Source organism: Hemiscyllium ocellatum, chromosome 5 (genome assembly GCF_020745735.1).
Source record: "Hemiscyllium ocellatum isolate sHemOce1 chromosome 5, sHemOce1.pat.X.cur, whole genome shotgun sequence".
Classification (NCBI taxonomy): Eukaryota; Metazoa; Chordata; class Chondrichthyes; order Orectolobiformes; family Hemiscylliidae; genus Hemiscyllium; species Hemiscyllium ocellatum.
Window position 1 is genome coordinate 89,214,499 of NC_083405.1, and position 27,993 is coordinate 89,242,491.

Consider the following 27,993-nt stretch of genomic DNA (forward strand, 5'->3'; position numbering starts at 1 on the left):
TTCATTTATTAACCATTGTTGATGTCTCTTTTGTTGAACTGAATTCATTTAAAAGAATGAACTATCAATCACACCTCGTTTTAGATAATTGTATTTATTAGAAAGATTATATTTCCAGACAAATAACATATCAGCATGAAAGCAAAATTCATTACATTTTAACATTCTTTATATGGATTTTGGATAATGAAACAAGGCTTTGCTATGAGTTTTCTCTCATTCATACAATATGATCAAGTTGTATTTTTTAAATTAAGTGAGGGTTCAGACAGTGGGATCCTCATCCCTGCACCTACTGGGTGAATAAAGTCTTTTTCTCTATTGTCCTCTAATCAAGCTATCAATTACTTTAAATCAATTGCTGCTGTTCAATCACCTTTCAGCTGAGGAGAATTTCGTTCCTATTTACATTAGCAAGATTTCTCATACTTTTACACTCCTCAGTTGTATCTCCATTCAGCTTCCTCTGCTCAAAAGAAAACAACTCTACCACATTCAAAGTTTCCACGTGGCTAAAATTTGCTATGACTGACAACATACTTGTGAATATCATTTGTACCCTCTCTAATGCAATCTCTTCCTTCCTACCATGCAGTTACCAGAGATATTTAATTCCATTATAACTCTGCTATCTGTGCCCCACACTCTTCCCTCTTAACAAGTTATCTTCTGGTTGATAATTTGCAACATTCATTTTCCCTTATTCATATTAGTCTCATTTTTCTGACCTCCATATTTAACTTTCAGTAACTCTATCTGCTTCCGTCGTATTCTCATACTGACTTCCTTTTTGTTATGACAGCAACTTCTCCTTCTGTTATTTAGAATAATGTTTTAAAAATTGTTAAATCTATCAAAATGCCCTGGTATTTCTACAAATAAATGCTTCTATTGAGAAAGATGTATTAGCTAATTTGGTAAATAACTGGTGCATTTCACTTTGGCCATTACAAAAGTCATGCTGGTCCACATAACTGGTTTAAACAAACATTCAAAATGAATTAAAGCAATAGCACACTAATCCATATTGTAGCAATTAATTTACTCTTCCCATCAAGTTAACTGGTCCATTGTAATCTGAATCCAGATGGTATAACTGCATATTCAGCATGGAATTTCACAAATACACGGTAAGATGCAGAAGTGAAAGGAGCAATGTTACTTTCCTGTAAGCAGAGAAAGTATAAGATAACGTGAGTATAAATGTATAATGTATTAATTACAGATTAAATAACAGATAAAGAACAATTAATAAAGTATATTCTCCCCAATCAAGCCGATGCATTCCTCATTAAGTTTCTATTGAAAATTCTACCAAACTAATTTATTCACCTCTAAAAGACTTTTTGAAGATTCAATCTGCCCAAAGATAATCAAGCATTTTCTCTTAGTTGTGAACAGTTTTTAAAGACTGTTCATTTACACTTGAACAATATGGGTGGCACTGTGGCTCAGTGGCTAGCACTGCTGCCTCACAGCACCAGAGTCCCAGGTGTGATTCCAGCCTTGGGCGACTGTCTGTGTGGAGTTTACACATTCTCCTTGTGTCTGTGTGGGTTTCTTTCCACAGTCCAAAGATGTGCCGGTCAGGTGAATTGGCCATGCTAAATTGCCTATAGTGTGAGGTACGTTAGTCAGAGGGGAAATGGGTGTGGGTGGGTTACTCTTCGGAGGGTCGGTGTAGACTTTTTGGGCTGAAGGGACTGTTTTCATGCTGTAGGGAATCTAACCTAATATATAAATGTTTGTGTGTATAGATATAATTGGTATAAAATTTAGCCAATGTTCAAAGTGATGCTACGATAGCTTTGATTGCCTTTGTAAGCTGAAGTTGCATATTACATGGATTTACTTTAATCCAGTTGCCAAATAATTTATAAAAAGATGGTTTCTGTAATTAGTCACTGAGAGCTGAATCTTACCATAATTGGGCAAAGTGTCATTTTCATTGCATTTCATGAAGGGTTTTTCTATACGAGGCTTGGGGGTTTTTCTCATGCTATCATCTCAAACATTTCTCATTAACAATCTCTCGCGAGACCTACAAGACTGACCATGGCACACTTGTCAGATTGACTGCCCTGTGTGGATCATGCCCAAGTGCTGGTCCTCATATTGGAGCCATTAGTTTGGCTCTTAACCTAGTTTGCCAGGAGGCTACTTGAAGGGTGTTTCCCTGACCTTCACTGAAGATACTCTCCTTAGATCATGAGGAGAGTATCGCTTTGCTGACAGCACATGCAGTATGATCCTGCGTACATGATTGGCACATGTTGCAGGTGTGTGATTGACATAGCAATGTGTCATTAACAACATGTCCATCCACTTAACTGAGGAGTGTTGACCAGCCTGACAAACTGTTTCTGTGCTGAACTGCAAGATCAAGTCAGAAGTAATGTGAGACTTTAGAATGTGGTGTGGTGGTGGGGTGGGGTGGGGGTGGGGGGAGGACGGATAATGGTGGTGAAGCACGAAAAGGCAAGGCAAGGATGCTGCGAGAATCAGATAGCTAGCGTTCTAACAGAGCAAATGAGCATCTCTGAGCTGCAGCCTGGTAAGTGCCTGTCCTTGCACAAAAAATATACTCATGGAAGTATTCCAAAGATAATTGCTGGTTCACTCCAAAATGCTACATGTCAGTGTAATGGAGCTGTACCATGAGGAATTGAAGAGGCTGTTATGAGTCAGATGCTAATGTCTGTGGATGAGTAGTGTATCTGGTCACTGCCCATGGAGCATCCCCTGAGAAATTGGTGCCTAACATCCAAAATGGAGCTCTGGAAGAGCGGGAGGTGAGTTGGAATCTCCAGGTCCCCGCTCTAACTTTCACGTTTGGAATTGCAGCATCTAATTTCTATCCAGTGGGTGGTAGAATAGGAGAGTGTGTAATAATGAAGTGAAAGTGAGGAATAATGAGTGTGATGATAAGTGATTATCCACCTTAATTAGCCTCTCACTGCTCACTAATGAAAATCTTGGATTGACATATGGAACTTATTTGGAAAATGCAACTTCTTGCTTCTGACATCAAGAAAGGCCTCACTTGACTTCACACATAATTTTGTCAATTTTGTTCAGCAAAACCCATGTCTTACAGGGCCTGAGAAGATTTCACCATATGTTACAACATCACAGACTGGAATTTAATATGGACATGTTAGCCAGGGTGATTAAAAAAAAAGTCTCATTGTATTATTTAACTGAGTCCATCTACTGGATGAATGCAGCAGTAGATGCCAATGCTTGTGAAATTTAATTGGGCCCAGATTTTGCAGCTCTTGGTAAATTAATGGAGCCCACCATTTACTCATGACTACAGACACGTTGTAGGTTTTTGCGCTGAGTTCTACACTGTTTAAAGCTTCATTCAGTGCTGTGCCCACTGCAATGGATCTATATGCTCACAGTTGGCAACTGTTTAATCACTTAAATGAAGCATTGGAAAAATTCCTACTGAGGGATTCAGTGCCTGAACTGTGAAGTATAAGCTGGAACATGTTCAGTGAAAAGTCTTTACAGAAAGCAGAAGAAATAGATGGAAAGAAAGATATGATTGCAAGTAACAGTGAAGACAGAAAGAAATAAAGTCACGAAAAATATTTAGACATTTAAAAATCTACAATAATTACATGTTTTAGTTCCAGCGAAGTTATTTGACAGTAATTAAGACCTCTACCAGATTAATAGAAAATCACTAGGATTTGAATAAACAAACACCAAGCCTGCTTTGGCTTGTTTAATAGATATCTAGTTGGTAAAAAAATGAATTGTTGACTCGTGCAAGAAATGTGACAGAAAATGAACCAATTTACCAACAAACACTTTTTCTATATATTGTTGTCCAAGGTGGTCTTATAGTTTTGCTGCCTAATTCATCATTACAGACTCAAGTAATTTTTGATAGTCACCTAGGTGATTAATATTAAAGTCTGTGAAGTTTATTGTTAATACTTAGGCCACAACTATCAACTCAGCCAATATTGTTGCTGTAGGTAGCACATGTTAGGGATGTATTTGTATGATGATTCTTTCAGAGAGAAACAGGAGAAGCAAAGATTCTGCATGTTCAGTGGAACATGGGCAGCAACTTCCTAATTTCCACTGGATGCATGGATAGTTACCAAAAGTTGCTCTCCAACCTGCTCCATAAAAAAGAGGAAGACTGATGGGTTCACCACTAATTTAACTGCAGGATCTGAGCCCATAACTCCCTGAAATAATTAATCCTGTTAAGCACAATGACTAGCTCCTAAAATGCTGCTTTCAAAACACAAAACATTTTCAATCAAGAGACTTTTTATTTCTTAAGTGCATGTTTTCCTTCAATTGACACATAAAAATAATTAAAAACAAGGCAGAAAATGAGCTTAGAAACAAGTACTTTTATCTACATACCATTCCACAGTATGGGCCAATTGGTGGTGAGTTGCTATCTGGTCCATCATACAGCATCAAGTAGTTCTTCATACAATCACCAGGGTCATCAATATTAAGGGAGATGAAGTTTATTGTTAGTACATGTCCAATTGGTGCCACAACTATCCATTCACAGTCGGTATTGTTATTGTAGGTGGCTGGGTAGTTAGGACTGTAAAAAGACCCACTGGAGCCAAACAGTGTTCCACCACAGTCTGTGCAGGAAAAAGAAACCATGTGTAATAAGTCAGCTGTTTGGAAATGATATTTTGATAAAATCTTCACTATATTCAACATTCCCAACATACAAGGTGTTTTTTGTGCAATGAATAATTAAAATTTAGTCAGTTGATTTATTTATAACACATGACAGATAGTGAAGAAGGCGTTTGGCATGCTTTCGTTTATTGATCAGAGTATTGAGTACAGGAGTTGGGAGGTCATGTTGTGGCTGTACAGGACATTAGTTAGACCACTGTTGAAATATTGCATGCAGTTCTGGTCTCCTTCCTATCGGAAAGATGTTGTGAAACTTGAAAGGGTTAAAAAAAGATTTACAAGGATGTTGCCAGGGTTAGAGATCTGAGCTATAGGGAGAGGCTGAACAGGCTGGGGTTGTTTTCTCTGGAGCGTCGGAGGCTGAGGGATGACCTTATAGAGGTTTAAAAAATTACAAGGGGCATGGATAAGGTAAATAGGCAAAGTCTTTTCCCTGGGGTTGGGGAGTCCAGAACTAGAGGGCATAGGTTTAGGGTGAGAGGGGAAAGATATAAAAGTGACCTAAGGGGCAACTTTTTCACGCAGAGGGTGGTACATGTATGGAATGAGCTGCTAGAGGAAGTGGTAGAGGCTGGTACAATTGCAATATTTAAAAGGTATTTGGATGGGCATATGAATAGGAAGAGTTTGGAGGGATATGGGTTGGGTGCTGGCAGGTGGGATTAGATTGGGTTGGGATATCTGTTCAACGTGGACGGGTGGATCGAAGAGTCTGTGTCCGTGCTGTACATCTCTATGACTCTATGACAGAAATGTACTACGACTTCATATTCACTGATTGCATATTGTTACAGGGGTAACACCATTAAGCAGCTCTCTGGTGAAGAAATGAATGTAAATATTCTTGGTACTGAGTTTGAAAGCAATTTAGAGGAAATCCACCAGAAAGACTCTGCACCAGGAGCCAGTCTTCTAGTCTGGTGTGATTTCCCTATCACAGTTGTACAGTAATTCTCCCTACTGGAGCAACCAAGAGAAAGTTGGGCATTTTCGCGAGCAGTAACTTTGAGTGTACAGACCAGTTAAAAACGTCATTTAGAAGCTTGAAGTACATAGAATTTGATAAGTAATGGGTGTGAGGTTTTCATGTGCACAGTTCTAATGGGAAGTGATAAGTTTTAAAATTTGCATAAGGCTGCTATAAGCTGTAACTTGCATGTTGGACAATTTCACATGTTGTGGGCGGCACGGTGGCACAGTGGTTAGCACTGCTGCCTCACAGCGCCTGAGACCCGGGTTCAATTCCCACCTCAGGCGACTGACTGTGTGGAGTTTGCACGTTCTCCCCGTGTCTGCGTGGGTTTCCTCCGGGTGCTCCGGTTTCCTCCCACAGTCCAAAGATGTGCGGGTCAGGTGAATTGGCCATGCTAAATTGCCCGTAGTGTTAGGTAAGGGGTAAATGTAAGGGTATGGGTGGGTTTCGCTTCGGCGGGTCGGTGTGGACTTGTTGGGCCGAAGGGCCTGTTTCCACACTGTAAGTCTAATCTAATCTAAAGGTGTTAAGGTACAATTTCCACTTTTGCTGCAAATTGAGAAATTGTGTGTAAAGTGCATTTTAAAATTAGTCCTCCAAAGGGGCACTCTGATATCCAAATAAATGCACAAATTCAGATCTGCCCTGATCAGGTGCACACATGGGTTTCACATTCCAAGGATATCAAAATCTCACTGCTGGGTAGGTAGCTTGTGATTAAGACGGCCAGCTGATGTTGTAAAATGTGTAAAAATGCTGCTTATCCCCATTCCTGCACCTGCAAGGACGCAAGTGCTGTTTTGGGTGACAATACTTACAAAGTTCAGTTGCTTTCAGAACTTTTTCCATGATAAAATGTGGTGAAAATCTGGACTTCAATGTTTGAAATGGAGTGATTTTAGTATGACATTGTAAAATGAATGATTGTTTTGGCAAAATGTCTATTTTTGGAGTTTTAGAGGAACGTTAGTGCACCCTGCATACTAAATAAGAAAATAAGTTTTTATTTTTTCACATTACCATTTGGAGATGATGTCCAAGTGATTTCAAAACCATTGCGACTTGCCACGACGTCAGTTTTAAAATGTAAAGTAAGTGTGTGGAAATTTGGGAAAACGGGATTTGGCAGTTTTTGACCACACAACGTGGCAAGCAGTTGTCCATTACTATCTGTACCATTTTTTATCTGAAACAAATAAAGAAAATTACAGTTCAATCTTGTTCTACATTTCAATGTCAATATGAATTCAGAAACATCACTCAAGCATCATCCTCCTTGAGATCTTGGGGTAGACATTTATATTGAAATTTAAAGCCAAATGGTTTTAATGCCCTGCTTAATATTCAATAAAAAGAGAAAACAAATTCTGGATTTATTCAACAAGTCTGGTGGTATCTTGGAGAGATAAACACAGTTAGCATGCGAAAAAATACAAAAAATCATCAAAAGAGAAAGGAAACAACTGTGAGTGGAGGTTCAATTTGAATTTGTTGCAACCAATGTTGACTCCAGTGTAAGGTGAAGAATTTAAATGACAAGGGAGCACTAGCTCCAGCCCATCCTTGTGAACTGAATGGAAGCCTCTGCAAAGTGATCACCCAAAGACCTTGGATTGCCAAGTTCCTCTTCATTCTTTACCAGACTCAGACATCAATAGCCAGATCAGCATTTGTTGTCCATCTCCACTTCGTTTTAACTAAGTTGTGTCCTAGGCCATTACATATAGCAGTTAAATGTTAACCATATTACAGTGAGCTTGGAATCATGTTTAAACAAAGTCAGGTAAGGGGGCTGATCTCCTCTTGTAGACATTTTTAATGCAGGGATAAATATTAACACGGGTAAAAAGTGAGGTCTGCAGATGCTGGAGATCAGAGCTGAAAATGTGTTGCTGGTCAAAGCACAGCAGGTCAGGCAGCATCCAAGGAACAGGAAATTCGACGTTTCGGGCCAGAGCCCTTCATCAGGAATGAGGAGAGTCTCCTCATTCCTGATTAAGGGCTCTGGCCCGAAACGTCGAATTTCCTGTTCCTTGGATGCTGCCTGACCCGCTGTGCTTTGACCAGCAACACATTTTCAGCTCTAAATATTAACACCACCACTTTTCTGCATGTATAGTAATGATCTAGACTAGGTTGTGCAGGGCACAATTTTAAAATTGGCAGGTGATGTAAAATCTGGAAATACAATAAATTTTGAGGAGGGTGTTGAAAGATTTAAAAGGATATAGACAGGTTTGTGGAATAGGTAGACATGTGGCAGATGAAATTTAATGCAGGGAAGTGTGAGGTGATACACTTTGGGATGAAGAACAAGGACAGCCAATGTAGAATAAAGGTACAATGTGTATTCTGAAGGGAGTGCAGGAGCAGGGGTAGTTGGGCATATATCCGATAAATCACTGAAGGTGGCAGGGTAGCTTGGAAACCAATTCAAAGTTTAATGGGATCTTGGGCATTGTAAAATAATGCATTGTACACAAAAGCATGATGAAACTTTATAAAAACACTAGTTCAGTTTTAATTTGGAACATTGTATTAAATTCTGTCGGCACTGGAACAGAAGTAGAAAAGATTTACAGGAATGTTTCCAAGGGTGAGGGACTTGAGTTATGGGGATAGATTGGAGAATCTGGGGCTATTCTTCTTGGAGAAGAGAATATCTAGAGACTTGATAAAGTTATTCTAAACTATGAGATACTTGGACAATATATATGAGGAGAACAGCTTCCCTTGAAGGAACAGTTAAAGACACAAGGATACTGATTTAAGGTAAATAGCAACAGGACCAAATGTTTCAAAATAAAAACCTCCCATTAAGCATGGAATGCATAGTGATTGTAACAAGGTCAGCCAGGTGGACCCAGAGAAAATGAGTTCCCTGATTGGGGCTGTTAATCTAGTCTAATTAGGGAGTCCTTGCTGACAGATAAGAATAGGAGTGTCAGACATCTTGTTCACTGAGAGCTGGCTCTAAAGGAGCTGGATCTGTGTTAAGGGCTCTCCACATGTAAATAAAGGGTGCCTTGGTGATGGGATACTGGTCTCTGTGGAGTTACTTCAGAATGCATTACTTGAGAATATGTTGTAGGCAGATTCAGTTGTGACTTTAAAAAAATGAGATAATCGACTGAAGAGGAAACAAATTGCAGAAGTGTTGGGCAGAAGCAGGTGAGTGTCTCTCAGAGAGCAGGCATATATAACATGGGCCAAATGGCCTCCACCTGTTTTGTAACAATTCTGTGATTCTATGAAAATGAACTTCTTCAACTTGTTTCAGACTACTTGGATATTTAGCGCACTTATATTTACAAAAAGTATTTGATTGAGTCTCACTCAAAATGTTAACACAAACGTTAAGACATTTAGACAGGTACATGAATAGGAAAGGTTTAGAAAGATAAGGGCCACATGGAGGCAAATGGGATTAGTTCAGTTCAGAAAACCTGGTCAGCATGGGCGAGTTGGACGAAAGAGTCTGCTTCTGTGTTATATGACTGAATGACTCATAGAATTGGGCGTAATATATTAGTGTGTGTGGTGAATTGGTTAATGGACAAGAAATAAAAAAATCGATATACAAAGAGTCATTATTTCAAACAATATCAGGAAACCTATCCCTACCATTCCAGTCACTATTGACCTCACAACTAACATTTCAGTAGCCACATTATCTGGTTGCTCCCACATTGCTGCAAATGGGAGTTGTGTAGCCCCAGAGACAGTCCAGTGACAATACCACTAGGTCATCACCTACTCAGAAGGATTCTGGGAGCATAACTATTGTAATTCATTTTGCAGTGTTTAAGGCTATTCATGTACACTGACTTTACAACTTTGATGGACAAGAAAGAAAGACTTGGCTCTTGTCATGACCACACAATGTCCCAAAGCAATTTACAACCAATACATGTAATGTCTCATAATTTTTGTAATGAAATTAAGGACAGTACGGTGCCTCAGTGGTTAGCACTGCAACCTCACAGCACCAGGGACTCGGGTTCGATTCCAGTCTCGGGTGACTGTCTGTGTGGAGTTTGCATATTTTCCCCATGTCTGTGTGGGTTTCCTCTCACAGTCCAAAGAAGTGCAGGTCAGGTGAATTGGCCATGCTAAATTGCACAAAGTGTTAGGTGCATTAATCTGGATGAGTTACTCTTCAAAGGGTTGCTGTGGACTTGTTGGGTCAACTGGCCTGTTTCCACACTGTAGAATATCTAATCTTGAGAAAAATAAAGTAAAATGCAATTTGTACAAAAGGTAGCCTCAGGTTGTACCCTTTATGTGTGTTCACCTATCCCTACCTCAACACCCTGCCCCTCTCCCCATCTAAAACCTGCCCCCACACCCTCCCTTTATCTGCAGCTCCCCTTACCCCCACCCAGAGCATGAAGAAGGGTTACATCCAAAACTTTGACTTCTCTATCTCCCGATGCTGCCTAGCTTACTGTGCTCTTCCAGCCTCCTGTTTGTCTACCTTGGATACCAGATTCTCAAAGAAAGTATCTTGCTGACCAAGTGAACTGTAGCCCATGAAGATAATTCTACTATAGAATTCTCAGACAGGTGGTTGTAAAACTATGACTCCATGGCTGGTCAGGTCAGTACTCTGACATCCTTTCTTTTCATTTCACATCTCTTTCATAAGAAATATTAAGCTGGCATAACACTAAGTTAAACCCTTTTGAGGATTTTTTTCTTGTTAATATTTATTTAATTTTTCCATAACCCACTTATGAAGAGTTACGGATTTTTCTTCTCATGATTTATGGCATCTTATAATTCGCAGAGGGTTCTTTCTGAAAATGGAATTCTGAAGGAGATCATAATTGCAGTGAGGGGGCAATGGAATTGCCCATGACCTGAATTTGTGGCTAATAATTAATTAATTATAGGTGTTGTAATGGACAGTGAAGAAGATTATCGCAAGAGTGTAACAGGACCTTGATCAGGTAGACTAATGAGCCAAGGAATGGAGTTTAATTCAGATGGAGTTTAATTTAGAAATGACGTACTGCATTTTTGAAAGGCAAACCAGGGCAGGACTTGGTAATACAGTTAATGGTAGGGCCCTGTGGAATGTTGCCTGGGGAATGTAGAAGTTGGGATGTCATGTTGCGGCTGTGCAGGACATTTGTGAGGACACATCTGGATTACTGTGTACAGTTCTGGTTGTCCTTCTATAGGAAAGTTGTTGTTAAACACGAGGGCGCAGAAAGACTTACACAGATGTTGCCAGGAATGGAGGGTTTGAGCTATATGGAGAAGGCTGATCAGGCTGGAGCTTTTTTTCCCTGGGGCAGCAGAGTGGAGGGGTCATCTTTAAGGAGGTTTACAAAATCATGGGGTAGGGGGCATGGATAGGGTGAATGACCAAGGTCTTTTCCTGAGGGTAGGGTGGTTCAAAACGAGAGGGCATAGGTTTAAGGAAAGATGGGAAAGATTTAAAAAGAACCTGAGTGGTAACATTTTCACACAGAGGGAAGTGTGTGTATGGGACAAGCTGTCAGATGAAGTGGTGGAGATGGGTACAATTACAACATTTAAAAGGATGGGCATGCGAGGAGGAAGGGTTTAGAGGAATACAGTCAAATGTTGCAAATGGGACTGGGTCAGATTAAGATGTCTGGTTGGCACTGATGATTAGGACCTGAGCATCTGTTCCCATGCTGTATGACTCTATGATTCTATTACAAATTATTACAGTCCAAAAAGAGGCCATTTGGCACTGGCCATCATATCTGCACCAGGTCTCAAAATGAGGATTTTAATATACGTTTTCTTCTGCCTTTTCTCCAGAACCCTGCACACTATTCCTCTTCAAACAACAGGACTTCCTTTAGTGCTGTGATAATTAACAGGTAGCTATCTCACCTCTAAATAGTCAGCGTTGCAACCAGGATAGGCTTCAATGTCGAAGGCATGAAAGAAGAGGGAAATCTTGTGGCTTTCTGGTGCTCGCAGAATGATTGTACAATCGAGATGATGTGGATAGACATTGGGCCAGCCAGGACTCTTCAGATAACCATATGACTGGTTATATTGTCTGCTACAACCTGGAAGGAGTTTTCATGATGTGAATGTCTCAGTAAATTTGCAGAATGAATTATCAGTTAAAATTAATACAAAGTTTAATTTTACTTTATGGGCTTAAATATAAAGTGCTAAGACTAAACATAAATACCACAAAATTTAATAGGACCTTGCTGAATTGAAATATAATTAATTTCATAAACAGTAATTTAATTGTGGTGTGATTCTAGCATTGATTTAATATTCATTTTGCCTTTTCCTAAGTTTTCATCTTCCGAGCAGCATACATCCATTACCTGTTTGTTCTGTCAGATGTTATTACAAACTGCTGGAGGAGGTGGAACCTAAATCAGGGCCTCCCAGCTGAGAGGCATGGGCACTACCACTGTGCCACAAAAAAGTTTCTGCGCATGTTCTGTACACAAACCTTCTTGTCATCACACAGCTGATGACATCAGTACAAAAGGGTCCCAAGTCATCAATGTGTAAGTCATCTGCAACATATGACATCTTCGGAAGTATATAATGTTGCTATCTTTGAGAACTCTCATGCTCGTGCTTCTTTTCAAGGGCGAGGTGCTTTACTGGGATCATTACTAGGAGACTGGAGCTACCATCAGCATCCATAGCTGATGATTCTAATAAGTAATCCATTTACAGAGCTGGAGAGTAGACACAAATTAGCTGATTCTTCAGATAGAACAGACAATCCACCTCCTGTAGGTGAAATTCTGATGCTTGCTTTGAAGTGGGGGTCTCTTGAAATACTCTCCAGACAGACTGCATGGCATTTTTCTAGCATGCTGCATTTCTGCACAGATGAACATGGCAAAGAGTTAGAACATGGTGACTCCTGAAGATCTGGGAGAACGGCAGTGATCTTTTGAGGAGGAACATGAGGATATTGAGTAGGAAAATATCACCTTCAGTATAATAGAGTGCTGCAGCACTAAGCGCTAATAAACAAGAGATGACTTAACTGAAACCCACTTCCAGTACATGAGAGCAATGATCACTCATTGATTGTAAATCTCTTGCTGCTCAAAGGGCAGACACTTACCACCTGTTCTCAAAAGCAAATGCATTTTTTTTGTTTATTTTTCTACATTTTTACTATGGCTAAATAAAAGTGAATATTTCCAAAGGCTTTCCAGTATGTCACAATTCCACTTTGAACAATGAGAAGATGTAGGGCTGCACTAGGCACGAGGGAGAACATCGACATGATTCCAATAAAGGATGACACGAAGGACATGAAACCTGTATAATTTGGTTCTTACATAGCAAAGGATTTATGAATGTGCAATTATTCAATGTGCAATTAAGTTGTACTACCTTTATGCCCCAAGAAGTGTTTGTTTTTGGTTGACCTTCCCATTACATGAACACTGAAGCACCTGACTGGGTACACATCTGGACTCAGAACATTGGCAATAGCATCAGCACCAGGTATCCCAGGAGATCCCAGCAGTGGTGAGCACTTCTGCCCCTAGTGAACGGGTGGCAGTGGTTGGCACTGCTGCCTCACAGCACCAGGCACCTGGGTTTGATTCCAGCCTTGGATGACTGTCTGTGTAGAGTTTGCACATTCTCCCTGTGTCTGCGTGGGTTTCCTCCGGGTGCTCCGATTTCTTCCCACAATCCAAAGATGTGCAGGTTAGGTGAATTGACCAAGCTAAATTGCCCATAGTGTTCAAGGACCTGCAGTTGAGGTGCATTAGTCAGGGGAAATGTAGAGTGATAGGGTAGGGGAATGGGTCTGGGTGGGCTACTCTTCTGAGGGTTGGTGTGCGCCAAATGGCTGTTTCCACACTGTAGGGATTCTATGATGAGGAGGAGCAGGTTGCCACAGAAATGTGGTGTTGGGGTAAACAGGCAATTTTCAGAAAATTTTGAAAAATCTCACTAGGGCACATGGAGAGAAACCCTCCATGAAACTCATGAAGACCGACAGCTGACCAATGTTTGGGCAATTCAGTTTGATGCTGTTGCAGCATCCACCGATACAGCAAAGGCAGCACTGAGTCTTTGAATAAGGAATCAATCAACGTTACATTTTCAACCAGAAGAGGGAGCTGATAGTCAAAGTCAACATCCAGAGTTGAGACAGTTTGCGACATGAAAGCAGACGTAAGCTAATGGAGATGGAAGTAGAAATCCAGAAAGCTGAAGAAAATAGACAGAAAAATAATTTGAATGCTTGTAGGAAGAAAGAAGAAATAATTTCCTCTTTTCATTACTTTTTGTCAAATGATGATATTTTCATCAACATATAGTGATGTTGATGATTATTTTTAGAATACAAATTATAAGCAGTCTGTCTATCTTTTCACCTGACCCAATTTTTAAGGATTGAACCACACACTTTCCATCAGATTGATCCACACTTAATGTAGATGATTTGCAAATGCATATTTCAGCTGAATAACCAAAAAAACTCTCATTTCCACTTGCCATCAGCTCTATCAGAAGGATATAATCAGACATACTTTCCATGGCAAACATAAAGCGAGAGATGTACAAACAGAAACAGACCCTTCAGTCCAACTCGTCTATGCTGACTAGATATCCCAACCCAATCTAGTCCCATTTGCCAGCACTTGGCACATAGTGCTCTAAACCCTTCCTATTCATATACCCATCCAGATGCCTTTTAAATATTGCAATTGTACCAGCTCCACCACTTCCTCTGGCAGCTCATTCCATACAGACACAACCCTCTGCATGAAAATGTTGCTCCTTAGGTCTCTTTTAGATCTTTCCTCTCTCACCCTAAACCTATGCCATCTAGTTCTGGACTCCCTCACCCCGGGGAAAATACTTTGTCTATTTATCCTATCATGCCCCTCATGATTTTAAAAACCTCGTGAAGGTCACCCCTCAGCCTCCAGTGGTCCAGGGAAAACAGCCCTTGCCTATCCAGCCTCTCCCTATAGCTCAAATCCTCCAACCCTGGCAACACCCTTGTAAAATCTTTTCTGAACTCTTTCAAGTTTCACAACATTCTTCCGATATCCTAATGTACCCTTCACGTATCCTAATGTGGAACTCAAACTCAAAGCTTCTGACCCAGAGGTAGGTATGTTACCACTTTGCCAGAAGAATTTCTACTTTGGTCATGGTTTGGTTGTGAAAACAATATTAAACTCAACCTGTTAACTCTTCAGGCATTGTTGATGTCCATTTAGACATGTTTATTTTGGGAAATTATGCATATGTAGCATTTTACAGGTCAGTGTGTGAACTGTTCTTTTTTTAAAAAAGTTGGACAGGACCACAGTGTCTGTTACAGCTATCTCTCTGTTCCCCTTTCTTTGGGGAGGTATAAATAAAGTAAATGGCTGTCTGCAGTTAGGCATATGTATGTAATGCAATAACTATAGGGAAAGGGGTCAAGAACTTACCTGCAACTTTGTGCATTAACTGGAATTTGTTTCCACTCTGGTATGCCTTTGAAATAAAATCAATCTTAATGGTGCGTCCATATGAATAGAAATCTAGGAATGTTGGATTGGAACCACATAACCGATAAATTTGTCCAAAATCATTCTAAAATGAGAAAAATGAATAATTTTAAACTTAAATGTTAGAGACTAAATAAATGAAATATTGTCTAATAGTTTGCTGAAGATGAGCTACAGTTCCTTCTAAAGTTTATAATGTTCGTCTTGAGAAAGATTACAGCTGTCCCCTCAGGTGATATTATTAAAGTTTCATGAAATCTACACACTGTGTTTCATCCAGTTCTTCAGAACTACTATGTTCTGAAAAAGAGTCATAACAAACTTGAAATTGTAACCTCATTTCTCTCTCCACAAACGATGCCATACCTTCTGAGTTTCTCCAGCACTTTTCATGTTTGGCTTTCAGGTTAGTTGTTAATGAGAGGTCCAGTTGCCTCATCAGATAGGTTCAAAAAGATACTATGACACTGTTGGAGAAAAATTAGAACTTCTCCTAAAGTCCTGGTCAACTTTCAGTCCTCAACACCACAGGGCAAACTTACTGGTCATTCATGTCAACTGTTATGTCAGGGATCTTGCTGTACGCAAATCAGTTTCTGTATTTTCCTACATAAAAACAATGATTGTATTCCAAAATGTATTTAACTAATTATTATATACTGCAGAGATCCCTTGAACATGAACATCATTATATGAATTTATCTTTTTTATTTCATTTCTTTTTCCTTCTATGAGACCAAGTTCAAATCCATCTTAAATAGATAATGGATGTTCCACTGCCTTTGTTGCTGTTCTGAGTTTTAAGTACATGAACCTGGGCTGGCTAGAAACAAAATTAACATCAAAAAATTGTTCATGGTTTGGTACGACTTGACTCTTTCTCAGAGGTCCAATAAGACATGAAAATACTCGACTGCAGAAGAAAGTTTAGTATTTTTTTTGAAGGAGTTCAGGGAACACGTCAAAGGTTTGGTATTCAAGATGGTGGTGGAGTAGCAGAGTTCTTGCCTGGGGCTTATCCAATCCCATTTGCTTTGTTTTTTTTCCTTTTGCTTCTGCACCTTTTCTTTCCTGTTTTGTGATTTTCTTTTGTGCTGGGTTTTTCAGCAGCATCAGCATGGCAGCGAGAGTGGGCTCCTGTGAAGTGGCAGGCTCAACCTCTCCTGGTGGTTGGAGGCAGCAGCAGTGGCAGCAAACCTCCTCCAGCGACCGGGGCGGTGGTGCCAGCTGCAGTGTACTCATCAAAGTGGCAGCACTGGCAGGGCAACATCTGCAGCCTAAGCTGGCCTCTCAGCACAGTGGCAGCCTAGCCTGGCCTGGCCTGGCTGCAGTGGGCCCAGAGCGGGAATTCCTGGTGCTGGTGTGACAATAGCAGCAGCAAGTTGCATCCAGAGTGGGGACTCCTGGTATCATTGAAGCAGCAGAGAAGTCAGGGACTCCTGGTTGTGTGGAGTGTGCGTTCAGCAAGGTAGGCCCAGTGGTGAAGAGATCGCTTCTAAAACGTGGCAATTCCTATAGTGGTTTAATTCTGAGATGTGTAGTGTTGAACAGTACCATTAGCTTGGATCATAACAGGTTGCACATGGCATCCATATAAAATGCATTTTTGATTACACAAGTGCATTAGTGTATTTAGGAAACAATGGTTCCTCTTATTTGCAATTTCTCAATTTTAGTTTTTTAAACTAGCTTTTATTTTATTTTAAAATGAAAAATGTAATCGAAGACTTTGTGTCTCCTATGAATGAATCACACCTTACTGTTTCAAGAATGAGTTCTATAGAAAATGGCAGAGTGAGATGGTCTGGGGAGGTAGAGGAAATGTCACAATGAATGTAATTGTCAACTTGCAGAAAGACATTTTCAAAATGCAACGATTGTAATCTATGATCTTAGGCTGAAAAAGACATAATTCTTTCCTAAATCCAGAACAGTCCACTCTCCATATGTTACATTAATACAATATATGAACAATAATCATATATTTGTCTAACCAATGGCCAGTCTTTAATCTCCAGGTAATCTCCACTGCAGTTTGGGCTGACTGGCAAATTGAATTCCTGTAATGTCACTCTGATTTGTTCCTGCTCAGGAGCATCGATGATCCAATGGCATTTGGTGAGGAGTGGATAGTCATGCGGGTAGCCAGGAGACGTAATGATCTGAGTTGTGTCGGTAGAATTGAAATTTCCACCACAGAACACTAGAGAATAAACAAACAAACAGATTGGGAAACTGCAAATACAGACAGAATGAATAAGTTATGTTTTAGTATTTTCTAAAACTAATATGATCATTCCAGAATTTTCCTTTCACTGCTGGCTTTTCTTAATTTTGTTAACAATTTTAAAGAGTACAACCACATTCCACGATAAAATTAAAACTGAATTCCCACTGGTTGTTCTGCACAGGAGAGACCCTTGCCATTTTGATGAGGAACAGCAGGTGGCACCCATGCACTATCAACATTTAGATGAAAATCAAAATTAAGTTATTGTACAACAATTATGGAAAATGATTCAAGTAAACCTTTATGTGTACGAATATTTCTTGTTTTGTTTATTTGTTAACTTGTTCTGTTGTATGTATGTTCTTATTAAAAGAGTATTTGTGTTGAAAGTAAACAAAATTGGAGGTGAATAAAAGCAAAGTACTATAAATGCTAGGGGTCTGAAATAAAAGCAGAAAGTGCCTGAGAAACTCCGTTCAAAAGAAGAATCATATTAGAATTGAAACAGTGACTCCAATGCTACCAGATTTCCTCAGCTTCTCAAGCAGCAATGCTTCTGCTATCATGGTGAGTGAAATGCAATATGCTACCATTTTGTGCCTTTCCACCTGAGTATGGCATGGATTTGACCCTATATTCTCTCACAACAGTGCAATTCTCCTTATTGTCTGCTGAAACTTTGATGAAAGAAATGGAGGGATGTTGGAGAAATGAACATAGAAAATGCTGGAGAAGCTCAGCAGTTCTTAAACCATCTATGGAGAGTGGAAAACTTAATTTATACTTTGGATCCATTATGACTATTTTTCAGAACTCTGCCTGAGAGAGTTCAAGTTCTGAAGAAGAATCATACGAGACACAATGTTAATGTTTCTTTCTCCCCATGGATGCTCCAGACCTGCTGAGTTTAAGTACAACATTTAAAAGACATTTAAACAGATGCTTGGTTGGAAAGGTTTAGAAGGATATGGGCCAAATGCAGGCAAATGGGACTAGTTTGGTTTAGGAAACGTGGTCAGCATGGACGTGTTGGGCTGAAGGGTTTCTATGCTGTGTGACTCTATGACTCTAACTCCAGCATTTTGTTTGTTTCAGATCTCAGCACCTGTAGTATCTTGTCTTTATACCTTGGAGAAAAGATTGATCAAATGGGTTCAAAAACTTCCACAGCTATCCATTTGTTGAATCTTTGTGAAATTCACCTCCAACAGCCCTTAACTATTTTTCCTGATGCAGCAATTGAACATTCCCACTTAACGCACCATCATTTTCTAGCCTCTAACTGAGGTTTCCATTTAATAAAAATATCGTGCCAAGGGTCCTTGATCAATCAAAGATGAATCAAACTTTATAAATATCATTTTTAAAGTATTCCATTGGGAGATTCATGACCACATGCACCGGATGCTTTGGTCCTTAGTTAAACAGACCAAAAAGGGTCTAGGTTCAATGTGTTGCCTTTGCTAGGTCAGCAATGGCAAAGGTGAGGATAGAGTCCTTGTCAGGCATGAAAGAGAAATTCAATGAGTTTCAAAGTGCGTTAGTGACAATGTCAGATTTTGCTACTATCTTATTCTCAATGGCTGGTTGACTAATACTTTTAATGCACTGGATCTTTTTTTAATACTTTAATCTGTGAGGGGGATTGTCTTTCTTTTCTTACTATTATACATAACATTATAGTATACACATTAGCAATGTGCTGAAATGAATTTCCATGCTGTCAATAAAGTGACATCGAATTGATTAGAATTGAATTTAGGTAAGCATTCCATTTTTGCTGTTAATATTTTTAACACATTATTCCTAAATGCTATATTCTAGATAATACAAGTATTAAGTCCTTCCTTAAAATATTCAGCCATTTCTTCAATTGTTTATAAGTGTTTTGACTTACGATCATTGGCTACATATGTTGCTTTAAAGCCAGCTAACTCAACCGAGGAGCCAGAGGTGAAGCTCACAGTAAGGAAGTTACTGGATGAGACAGAGGACGGCGGCAGTTCTGAGCCACAGTAAGTGCCTACTAATGGGCTGTTGATATCCTCTCCATCATAAATCTAAAAAAAAACAAAATCACAAGCTTCCGATTATTATTCACAATTTTATTTTTCAGAAAATTTGTTTTTCCCTCATTGTGTAATTAAATATTTGTTACCAGCCGTTTATCATTAACTAAGGATTTAAGGCAACATAAAAATAATCTTGTAAAGACCTGTTATTGTCAATACCTGATGTAGTGCTTTGTTGCAGTTTAATTGATATTTCTGCTGCATTTGAACAAACCATTCATTCCAAAATTACTCCCTGGGCTCAATCAGTAACTGCAATTTTTCAGTATATTGTCAATGATTTTCTGGCACCTTGTCAAATGTAAATGTTCTCTGTGTGAGTTTTTATCCAAAGTTGACTGTCCTTTGCTATGTAATGGGCAAATTCACAGTTCACTTGTTTTAACCTCTGCTTTATGGTCTCTAACTTAGTGATAATTTATGACCAGTCACAACAGCCGAAAATCTGTCTTTTGTTTCTTTTCCTTTTAAAGAAAGGTATGGCAAAGTCTAGGGAATTTGAAAGGCTGAGAGGGAGGGAAATGGTGAAATTTGAGGTTTTAGTACAATGGCAAACAGTGACCAAGGCATGAGGCATTTGGGCACCGACATTTTTGGATGTGTGTTACTCAAATAAACTTAGGGAACAGACAAGAGCTTGTCTTTTTTATGAGAGCAAAGCTGTGTAATTGCACAGTCGTGAATTTGGGCAAACCCATTTTGAGCGCACTGTAAACAGTTGAGGAGATTTGGACAAAGCGATGTTTCAGCAGAAGTCCGACATAAAACCAGCTTACTGAAAATGCCTTGGAAAAGAAAGAGCACAACATGGTACTTGCACTGTAGTTACAATGAAATATTCCAGAAATTCTGGGATTTCAGTGGCATCTGAGTTAACTTTCCCTTTACTCTTTATCAGATCAAACTGATTTATTTTGTTATTCCTAATATTATTTCTTGTAAACATTGGTTGCTGGAAGACCTGTAATTGTAAAATGCAGTACCAGCTGAGGACTGCAAAGTCTTTAATCTAAAACAATCTCAGCAAGAATTTTATTGTTGGATAATGTCCTTAAGTGTTTCAGCATGAGCTAAATACAGAATATATAAACTCTTAATTACAGTTACTTTCACACCAAAATGAGGTGGAGCTACAGGGCAATATCTCATTAAACCTGGAACTGTTTTTGATTTAAACTGAAATAGAAATTGATCACTTACTTTTAATCAACTTATAAAATACTTACACTAACATAATCAGATTTGCAAGTTCCTTCTGATGGGTCCTCCAGTAGAAAGGCTGTGAAAGTCATGTTGATGATCTTATTTAAAGGTACAAATATGCGCCACACGCAGTATAAGTTATTTTCATATTTGTCATCGAAGTTAATATCTGGTGAACTGAAGTTGCCCGTAATGCTGCTTAAGTATCCACCACATCCTTGGTTTACCCCTAGAGAGGAACATTGAGATTTATTAATTATTGCTCATATTTCATTTTAGAGATAACTTTTAGTTTTGGGAAGATTAAAGTTGCAAAGATAAGGTAATTACAATGCTGGGTTCTAGACATTGCCAGAAAATCTCATGAAATGCAATGATCTTTCAATACTTTCACCGCCAATAAATTCTGTGCTTGTGCACTTCCCTCCATTTCTTCTGATGAAGAAGCAGTGTTCTAAAAGGTTGTGATTTCAAATAAACCTGTTGCACTATAATCTGGTGTTGTGTGACTTCTGAGTTTGTCAACCCAATCTAACACCAGCACCTCCACATCATCTTGAAAAATGGCAGATCAAAAGGTTAGATTAGATTAGATTAGATTTACAGTGTGGAAACAGGCCCTTCGGCCCAACAAGTCCACACCGACCCGCCGAAGCGAAACCCACCCATACCCCTACATTTACCCCTTACCTAACACTATGGGCAATTTAGCATGGCCAATTCACCTGACCCGCACATCTTTGGACTGTGGGAGGAAACCGGAGCACCCGGAGGAAACCCACGCAGACACGGGGAGAACATGCAAACTCCACACAGTCAGTCGCCTGAGGCTGGAATTGAACCTGGGTCTCAGGCGCTGTGAGGCAGCAGTGCTAACCACTGTGCCACCGTGCCGCCCACTATTTGTTTAGTAAAATCAGAATAAAAGAGAGAGAGCTATAAAATAGTTGAACTATAAAGTTGAATTAACTTAGCTAAAGAGCAAGAAACATGATGTCAGCAATCCTTCAATAAGGATGGCTCAAACAAATACTTCATTTTGAGAGGTAGAGCTAAATTAATTTACAAGCATTCAGTATGTGCTGAAAAGAATTCATCAAAGAAAAAAGTGCAAATTAGGGATAATAAATCTAAACGATACTGTAAAGGTATCCCAGAGCAGGATATACCATCATGGAGACTGGTGGAGCTTAGGAGATGCTCTGGTTTTATTCTGTCTGGATGTTTTAATAAGAGAGTTAGTTATAGTTTGAAACTCACATGAAGCTCACTGAGACAGGACAACTAAAGTAAATGACCATTAGATATAATTACTCTGTAAGCAGAATAAAAACAACTAACTTCATCACCCGTAGCACGGAATGTTGGTAAGGCTAATTGCAGTTTGAACTTTGTGAGGGAATGGAAGCTGGATGATTGTCTAGTTTGAAATGGGAAAAATGTAGTGGTCCTCAACATACTGCTTTTACAGAGAAAGCATCAAGCAGATTGAATTGGAAGTCCCAGAAAAATACCCAGAACATTAGACAAAAGAATACGCATTCAAAAGCTAGTAAATAGAAGTTTTACTTCTGACAACATCTGGAACTAAAGAGAATTCTCCAGAAAACTGTACCATAACATATTATTGCTGGGCCCTACATATGTAGCTAACTTCAAGATTGATGTGCGTTATAAGATAATTCTTGAGATAAGTAAAAAGTAAAACATTGCATAAAATATATAATTATAAACTGCATTTTTGTGAAGATTTGTAGTTCAGGTTGTAAGTTTGCTTGCTGAGCTGGAAGGTTCATTTTCAGACATTTCATCAGCATGTTAGGTAACATCATCAGTGAGTCTCTGTTGAAGAGCTGGTGTTCTGCCTCACTCTCTAGTTACGTGTCTTGGTCTGTTGTGGTGAGTGATATCACTTCCAGTTCTTTTTCTGAGCAGTTGGTAAATGGGGTGCAAATCAATGTATTTCAATAAACATCGCCCTGGCCAAAGAAACACTGGCTGCACTACTCGACGAACCAAGGACATAAACATCAGACAGCACCAACGTCTTCAGCAAGGACAACATTCTCAAGCTAGTAGATTTGTGCCTCACAACCCATTTGATCTTCAATGGCACAACCTACAAACAAATCAACGGGATCCCATGGGATCACCAAAATCAGGATTCTTGGCAGAAACAGTTATGCAGAGGTTGGAACGAACAGTTCTCTCCATGATCCAGCCCAAGGTTTGGGTCCGCTATGTGGATGACACCATTGGCATCATGAAATGCAACAAATTAGAAGAAACTCACAAACTCATAAATAACTTTCTGACTAGCATAATGTTCACCAAAGAGGAAGAAAACAATGACAGACTCCTCTTCTTAAACATCACAATAGACCGAAAAGCCAGTGGAGAGCTGCAGACCAGCATCTACAGGAAAGCAACACACACAGACAAGATACTCAACTACAGGAGCAATCATCCCGACATCCACAAATGGAGCTACATCAGGGCATTAGTTAAATGAGCTACAACACACAGAAGCACCCAGGAATTACGAGATGCCGAAGAAAAACACTTATACAATGTCTTCAAGAACAACGGGTACCGAATAAGCACAGTCTGCCAATTCTTACACAACAAACCTGAACAACACTGTAGGGAATCTAATATAAAAAAAAGAAGACACAACATGCCCAGAGACTCTAGCCACACTACCATACATTAAAGACATCTCAGAGATGACGACCAGACTGCTCTGGCCCCTAGGCATCATGGTAGCCCACAAACCTACCAACACATTGAACCAGCTCTTGATGAATCTAAAGGACCCTGTACCAACAACCAGTAGAATGAGCATCTTATACAAAATACTCTGCAAGGACTGCAACAAACATTACATTGGACAGACAGGCAGGAAACTAGCCACCAGGATACATTAGCACAACTAGCCACCAAAAGACATGACCAACTACCATTGGTAACCTTACGCACAGACAATGAGGGACACTAGTTCAACTGGGACAATTCATCCATCCTGGGGCAGGCTAAACAAAGACAGGTACATGAATTCCTAGAGACCTGGCATTCAAACCGGGACTCCATCAACAAACACATTGATTTGCACCCCATATACCAACCTCTCAGAAAAAAAATGGAAGTGATATCACTTACCACAATAGACCAAGACACATTAATAGAAAGCAGGACAAAACACCAGTGCTTCAACTGAGGGCCACTGATGAATATACCTAGTATGGTGAGGAAATGTCTGAGAACAAATCTTCCAGCTCAGCGAGCAAACTTACACCATAAATATAAACTATAAAATTGTTAATAATGTTTGTCTTATTTGATTCTACTATACAAAGTGATATTTGCTTTGACTGGAGTTATAATCATTGTTAGGTTGGTTTAAAGGAGGAATTCAGCTTTCCTTTTAAATGAAAATAGATCCTGACTGGTTCATTAGACAACATTATCACTGAAAAGTCAGATAAACAATTATCTAGGAAATACTTCCCTTGATTAAATAATTAATTATTTCGCACATAAGACCTGTGAGAAATGTTATAGCTCAACAAATAAAAGGGATAGTCATCACACAAACACAAAATTTGCTGAGTGACAGGAAACAGATGTGAATGGTTAATAGATCTTGCCCGCATTGGGGGAAGGTTTGCATTGGAGCTTCAGTTTGGACTTTTATTTTTCCAATACATATTAAAGACTCAAACCTTGGTGTACAGAGCACAAGTTCCAAATATCTCAATAATACAAAACTTGGAAGCTTTCTGAATGTTAGGAGGATAGCATAGAACTCCAAAAGGAAATGGACAGGTTGGTGGAATGGGTGAATTGGTTACAGAGGGCCTTGGTGTAGAAATGCCTAAATCATTGAAAGTGCTAGGACGCATTGAAGGCAGTGATTAAAGCATATAGTATCCTCATCTTTATTAATCATGGCATAGTGTACAAATGCAAGAGGGTTATGTTAAACGTATGGAAAATTGTTTCATCCTCAACAGGATTAATGAGTCCATTCTGAATATTCCAATTGAGGAAAGAGATACCATACGTAGCGATTACTGGTGCCTACAGCATTCGAGAAAGCACAAAATAATGATTAGTGAGACTGGCTTCAGTTACTTGGACAGATTACAGAAGTTTATGTCATTTTCTGTGTAGAAGAGAAAATTGAGAGGAGATTTCATAGAAGCGTTTGCAAAGGGCTTGGACGGAGTAGAAAGCAAGAAATTGTTCACTTTTGGTGAAAGAATGGAGAACCTATGGACACTGATATAATGTAATTGGAAGAAGAAGCAATAGTAATGTGAGGAAAATCTGACAGAATCACAGAAGTGTTATAGTACAGAAGAATGCCAGTCAGCTCATCATGTCGATACCAGTCAGTTCTTTAAATGAGCATCATTTAATGCTATCAATTTCCTGTTTTCCTCCCGATTCCTGAGATATTATTTCTCTCCAAATAAACACCCACTGCCTCTTGAATGCTTCACTTGAATCTGCCTCAACCACACACAGTAGCACATTCCATAGCCTAACTACTCTCTGAGTGAAAAATGTTCTTATCACCTCACATTTGCAACTTTGGCAGATTAAGTTTAATCAATATTCTCTCGTTCTTGATCCTTTCCCAAGTGGAAACAATTTCTCCCCATCTACTCTCCCTGGCCAACTCATGACTTTGGAAACTTCTATCAGGTCTCCTCTCTAGCTTCTTCTCTGCAAGGAGAATAGGCTCAACTTCTTCAATCCATCCTCATAGATGAAATTTCCCAACCTTCAACCATTTGTGCGAATCACATCTGTACTCTCTCCAAAGCATTCACATCATTCCTATAATGTGGCCTCCAGTGCTGAACACAATATTCCAGTTCAGATCTAGCAAAGTCTTATACTGTGTCAAATCACCTCCTTAGCCAATTATTCTATGACCGAATAAAGCCGAGGTTAATGTATGCCTTATCAATTGCTCTGTCAATCTGTCCTGCCACCATCAGTGTACATATACACCTCGCTCCGTCTAGTCCTGCAATTCCTTTAGAATTGTAACCACCAATTTATGTTAGATTTTAGAATCTTCCAACCAAAATGCATCATAGAGTCATAGAGATGTACAGCATGGAGTCAGACCCTTCGGTCCAACCCGTCCATGCCGACCAGATATCCCAACCCAATCTAGTCCCATCTGCCAGCACCCGGCCCATATCCCTCCAAACCCTTCCAATTCATATACCCATCTAAATGCCTCTTAAACGTTGCAATTGTACCAGGCTCCACCACATCCTCTGCCAGCTCATTCCATACACGTATCACCCTCTGCGTGAAAAAGTTGCCCCTTAGGTCTCTTTTATATCTTTCCCCTCTCACCCTAAACCTATTCCCTTTAGTTCTGGACTCCCGCACCCCAGGGAAAAGACTTTGTCTATTTATCCTATCCAATGCCCCTCATAATTTTGTAAACCTCTGTACGGTCACCCCTCAGCCTCCGACGCTCCCCTCAGCCTCCGACGCTCCACGGAAAACAGCCCCAGCCTGTTCAGTTGCTCCCTGTAGCTCAAATCCTCCAAACTGGCAACATCCTTGTAAATCTTTTCTGAACCCTTTCAAATTTCACAACATCTTTCCGTTAGGAAGGAGAACGGAATTGCACGCAATATTCCAACAGTGGCCTAACCAATGTCCTGTACAGTCGCAACATGACCTCCCAACTCCTGTACTCAATACTCTGACTAATAAAAGAAAGCATACCAAATGTCTTTTTCACTATCCTACCTACCTGTGACTCCACTTTCAAGGAGCTATGAACCTGCACTTCAAGGTCTCTTTGTTCAGCAACACTCCCTCGGACCTTACCATTAAGTTTATAAGTCCTGCTAAGATTTGCTTTCCCAAAATGCAGCACCTCGCATTTATCTGAATTAAATTCCATCTGCCACTTCTCAGCCCATTAGCCCATCTAGTTTTCACAGTTCTCTGCACTGAAACTTATCTGCCCCCTTCACCTAATTCTCAATGGCACTTTGGAGTTTCATATGTCCTCACATTTTAACACTTTTACAAATTTTGTGTCATCTGCAAACTTTAAAATTATTCCACAACACACCAAGAATCTGGAACATTTATATATAAAAATAAATATCTAGCAGGAAAAGCAAGGGTCCCAATACTGACCCTTGGAGAACACCATTGACTACTACTCTCTATTTCCCATCACTCAGCCAAGTTTGTATCCATCCCGTTTATCCCATGACCTATCATTTTCCTCTCAAGTGTGTTGTGTGGCACTATATTAAACACCTTCCAGAAGTTCACACACATCAAGAGCATTCAATCATTGAGGCTTTCTGTTGCCTCTTCAAAACACTCTAGCAAATTAAACATGATTTCCCCTTCAGAAAGCCATGCTGACTCTTCCTAATTGGCTCACCTTTTTCACGCAGTGAGTTGTTAAGATCTGGAATGCAATGTCTGTGAAGGTATTGTTGTGGGTAGGTCAGCTGAGGCATTCAACAAGGGAATTATTATCCTAAAACAAGGGATGGTCAGGGTCATAGAGAAAAGGAGGAACAAAAGTACTCAGAAAAAATAACATTTTGCAAAATAAATTTTGCTGAATGTCTTTTTTTAAGGACTGAATTCTGTGTTTCTGGCGGCTGAAAATTAGGCTTGTATGTATTTTTATGATACTTTTATCTCTTTGCTGGTTCTAAACATTTGCATTGTGCTTCATCTCTGGGGTATGGGGTGGGGTGGGGAGGGGATGTTTGACAGGATGCTGGGTTTCCACAAAATTCCTGCTGGATTAATTAAACATCCATTAAGGCCAATTATAAATAAACTTGCACTAAACTGTCAAGTTATCCAGGGATGTGCAGGGGCTGTAAAATGCAGTATTCAAGTTAATAAGGTCATAAAATAAACAAAGCAATATATTTCTGGAGGATTTTATCTGAATAAATTTATGTCTCAGGAAATAGAATAATAAAGCAGAGACTGGTTAGACTCTTTTTGTTTACTTGCAGCAGAGGAGGCTGAGGTGGTATCTGACTGAAGGAGACAAAATTATGAGAGGTATAGGCAGAGTCGATCCTGACAATTTTTTCCCCATGGCAGACGTGTCTAAGACCAAAAAGCACAAGTTTAAGGCTAGGAATAAGTGGTTAAGAGATCTGAACAATTTTTTTTTAATGCAGAGGGTACTGCTTTAAAGAGTGGTGGAGGCAGATATTCTCACAACATTTGAGAAGTTAAAAATCACACAATACCATATTGTAGTCCAATAGGTTTATTTGGAAGCACTGGCTTTCGGAG

General features: G+C 39.5%; 1 protein-coding gene across 1 annotated transcript in view; it reads right to left on the reverse strand.

Annotated features, from left to right (window-relative positions):
* Positions 1–1,058: 1,058 nt before the first annotated feature.
* cubn (cubilin (intrinsic factor-cobalamin receptor)) overlaps positions 1,059–27,993 on the reverse strand; it is a 301,424-nt gene continuing 274,489 nt past the window's right edge. Inside the window, exons 46-53 of the mRNA XM_060825705.1 lie at positions 20,694–20,899; positions 19,293–19,455; positions 17,160–17,368; positions 15,106–15,250; positions 11,543–11,724; positions 6,689–6,854; positions 4,396–4,631; positions 1,059–1,166 (exon numbers count right to left, since the gene is read on the reverse strand). Coding sequence (XP_060681688.1) covers positions 1,059–1,166; positions 4,396–4,631; positions 6,689–6,854; positions 11,543–11,724; positions 15,106–15,250; positions 17,160–17,368; positions 19,293–19,455; positions 20,694–20,899 — 1,415 coding nt within the window. The remainder of the gene's footprint in view (positions 1,167–4,395; positions 4,632–6,688; positions 6,855–11,542; positions 11,725–15,105; positions 15,251–17,159; positions 17,369–19,292; positions 19,456–20,693; positions 20,900–27,993) is intronic.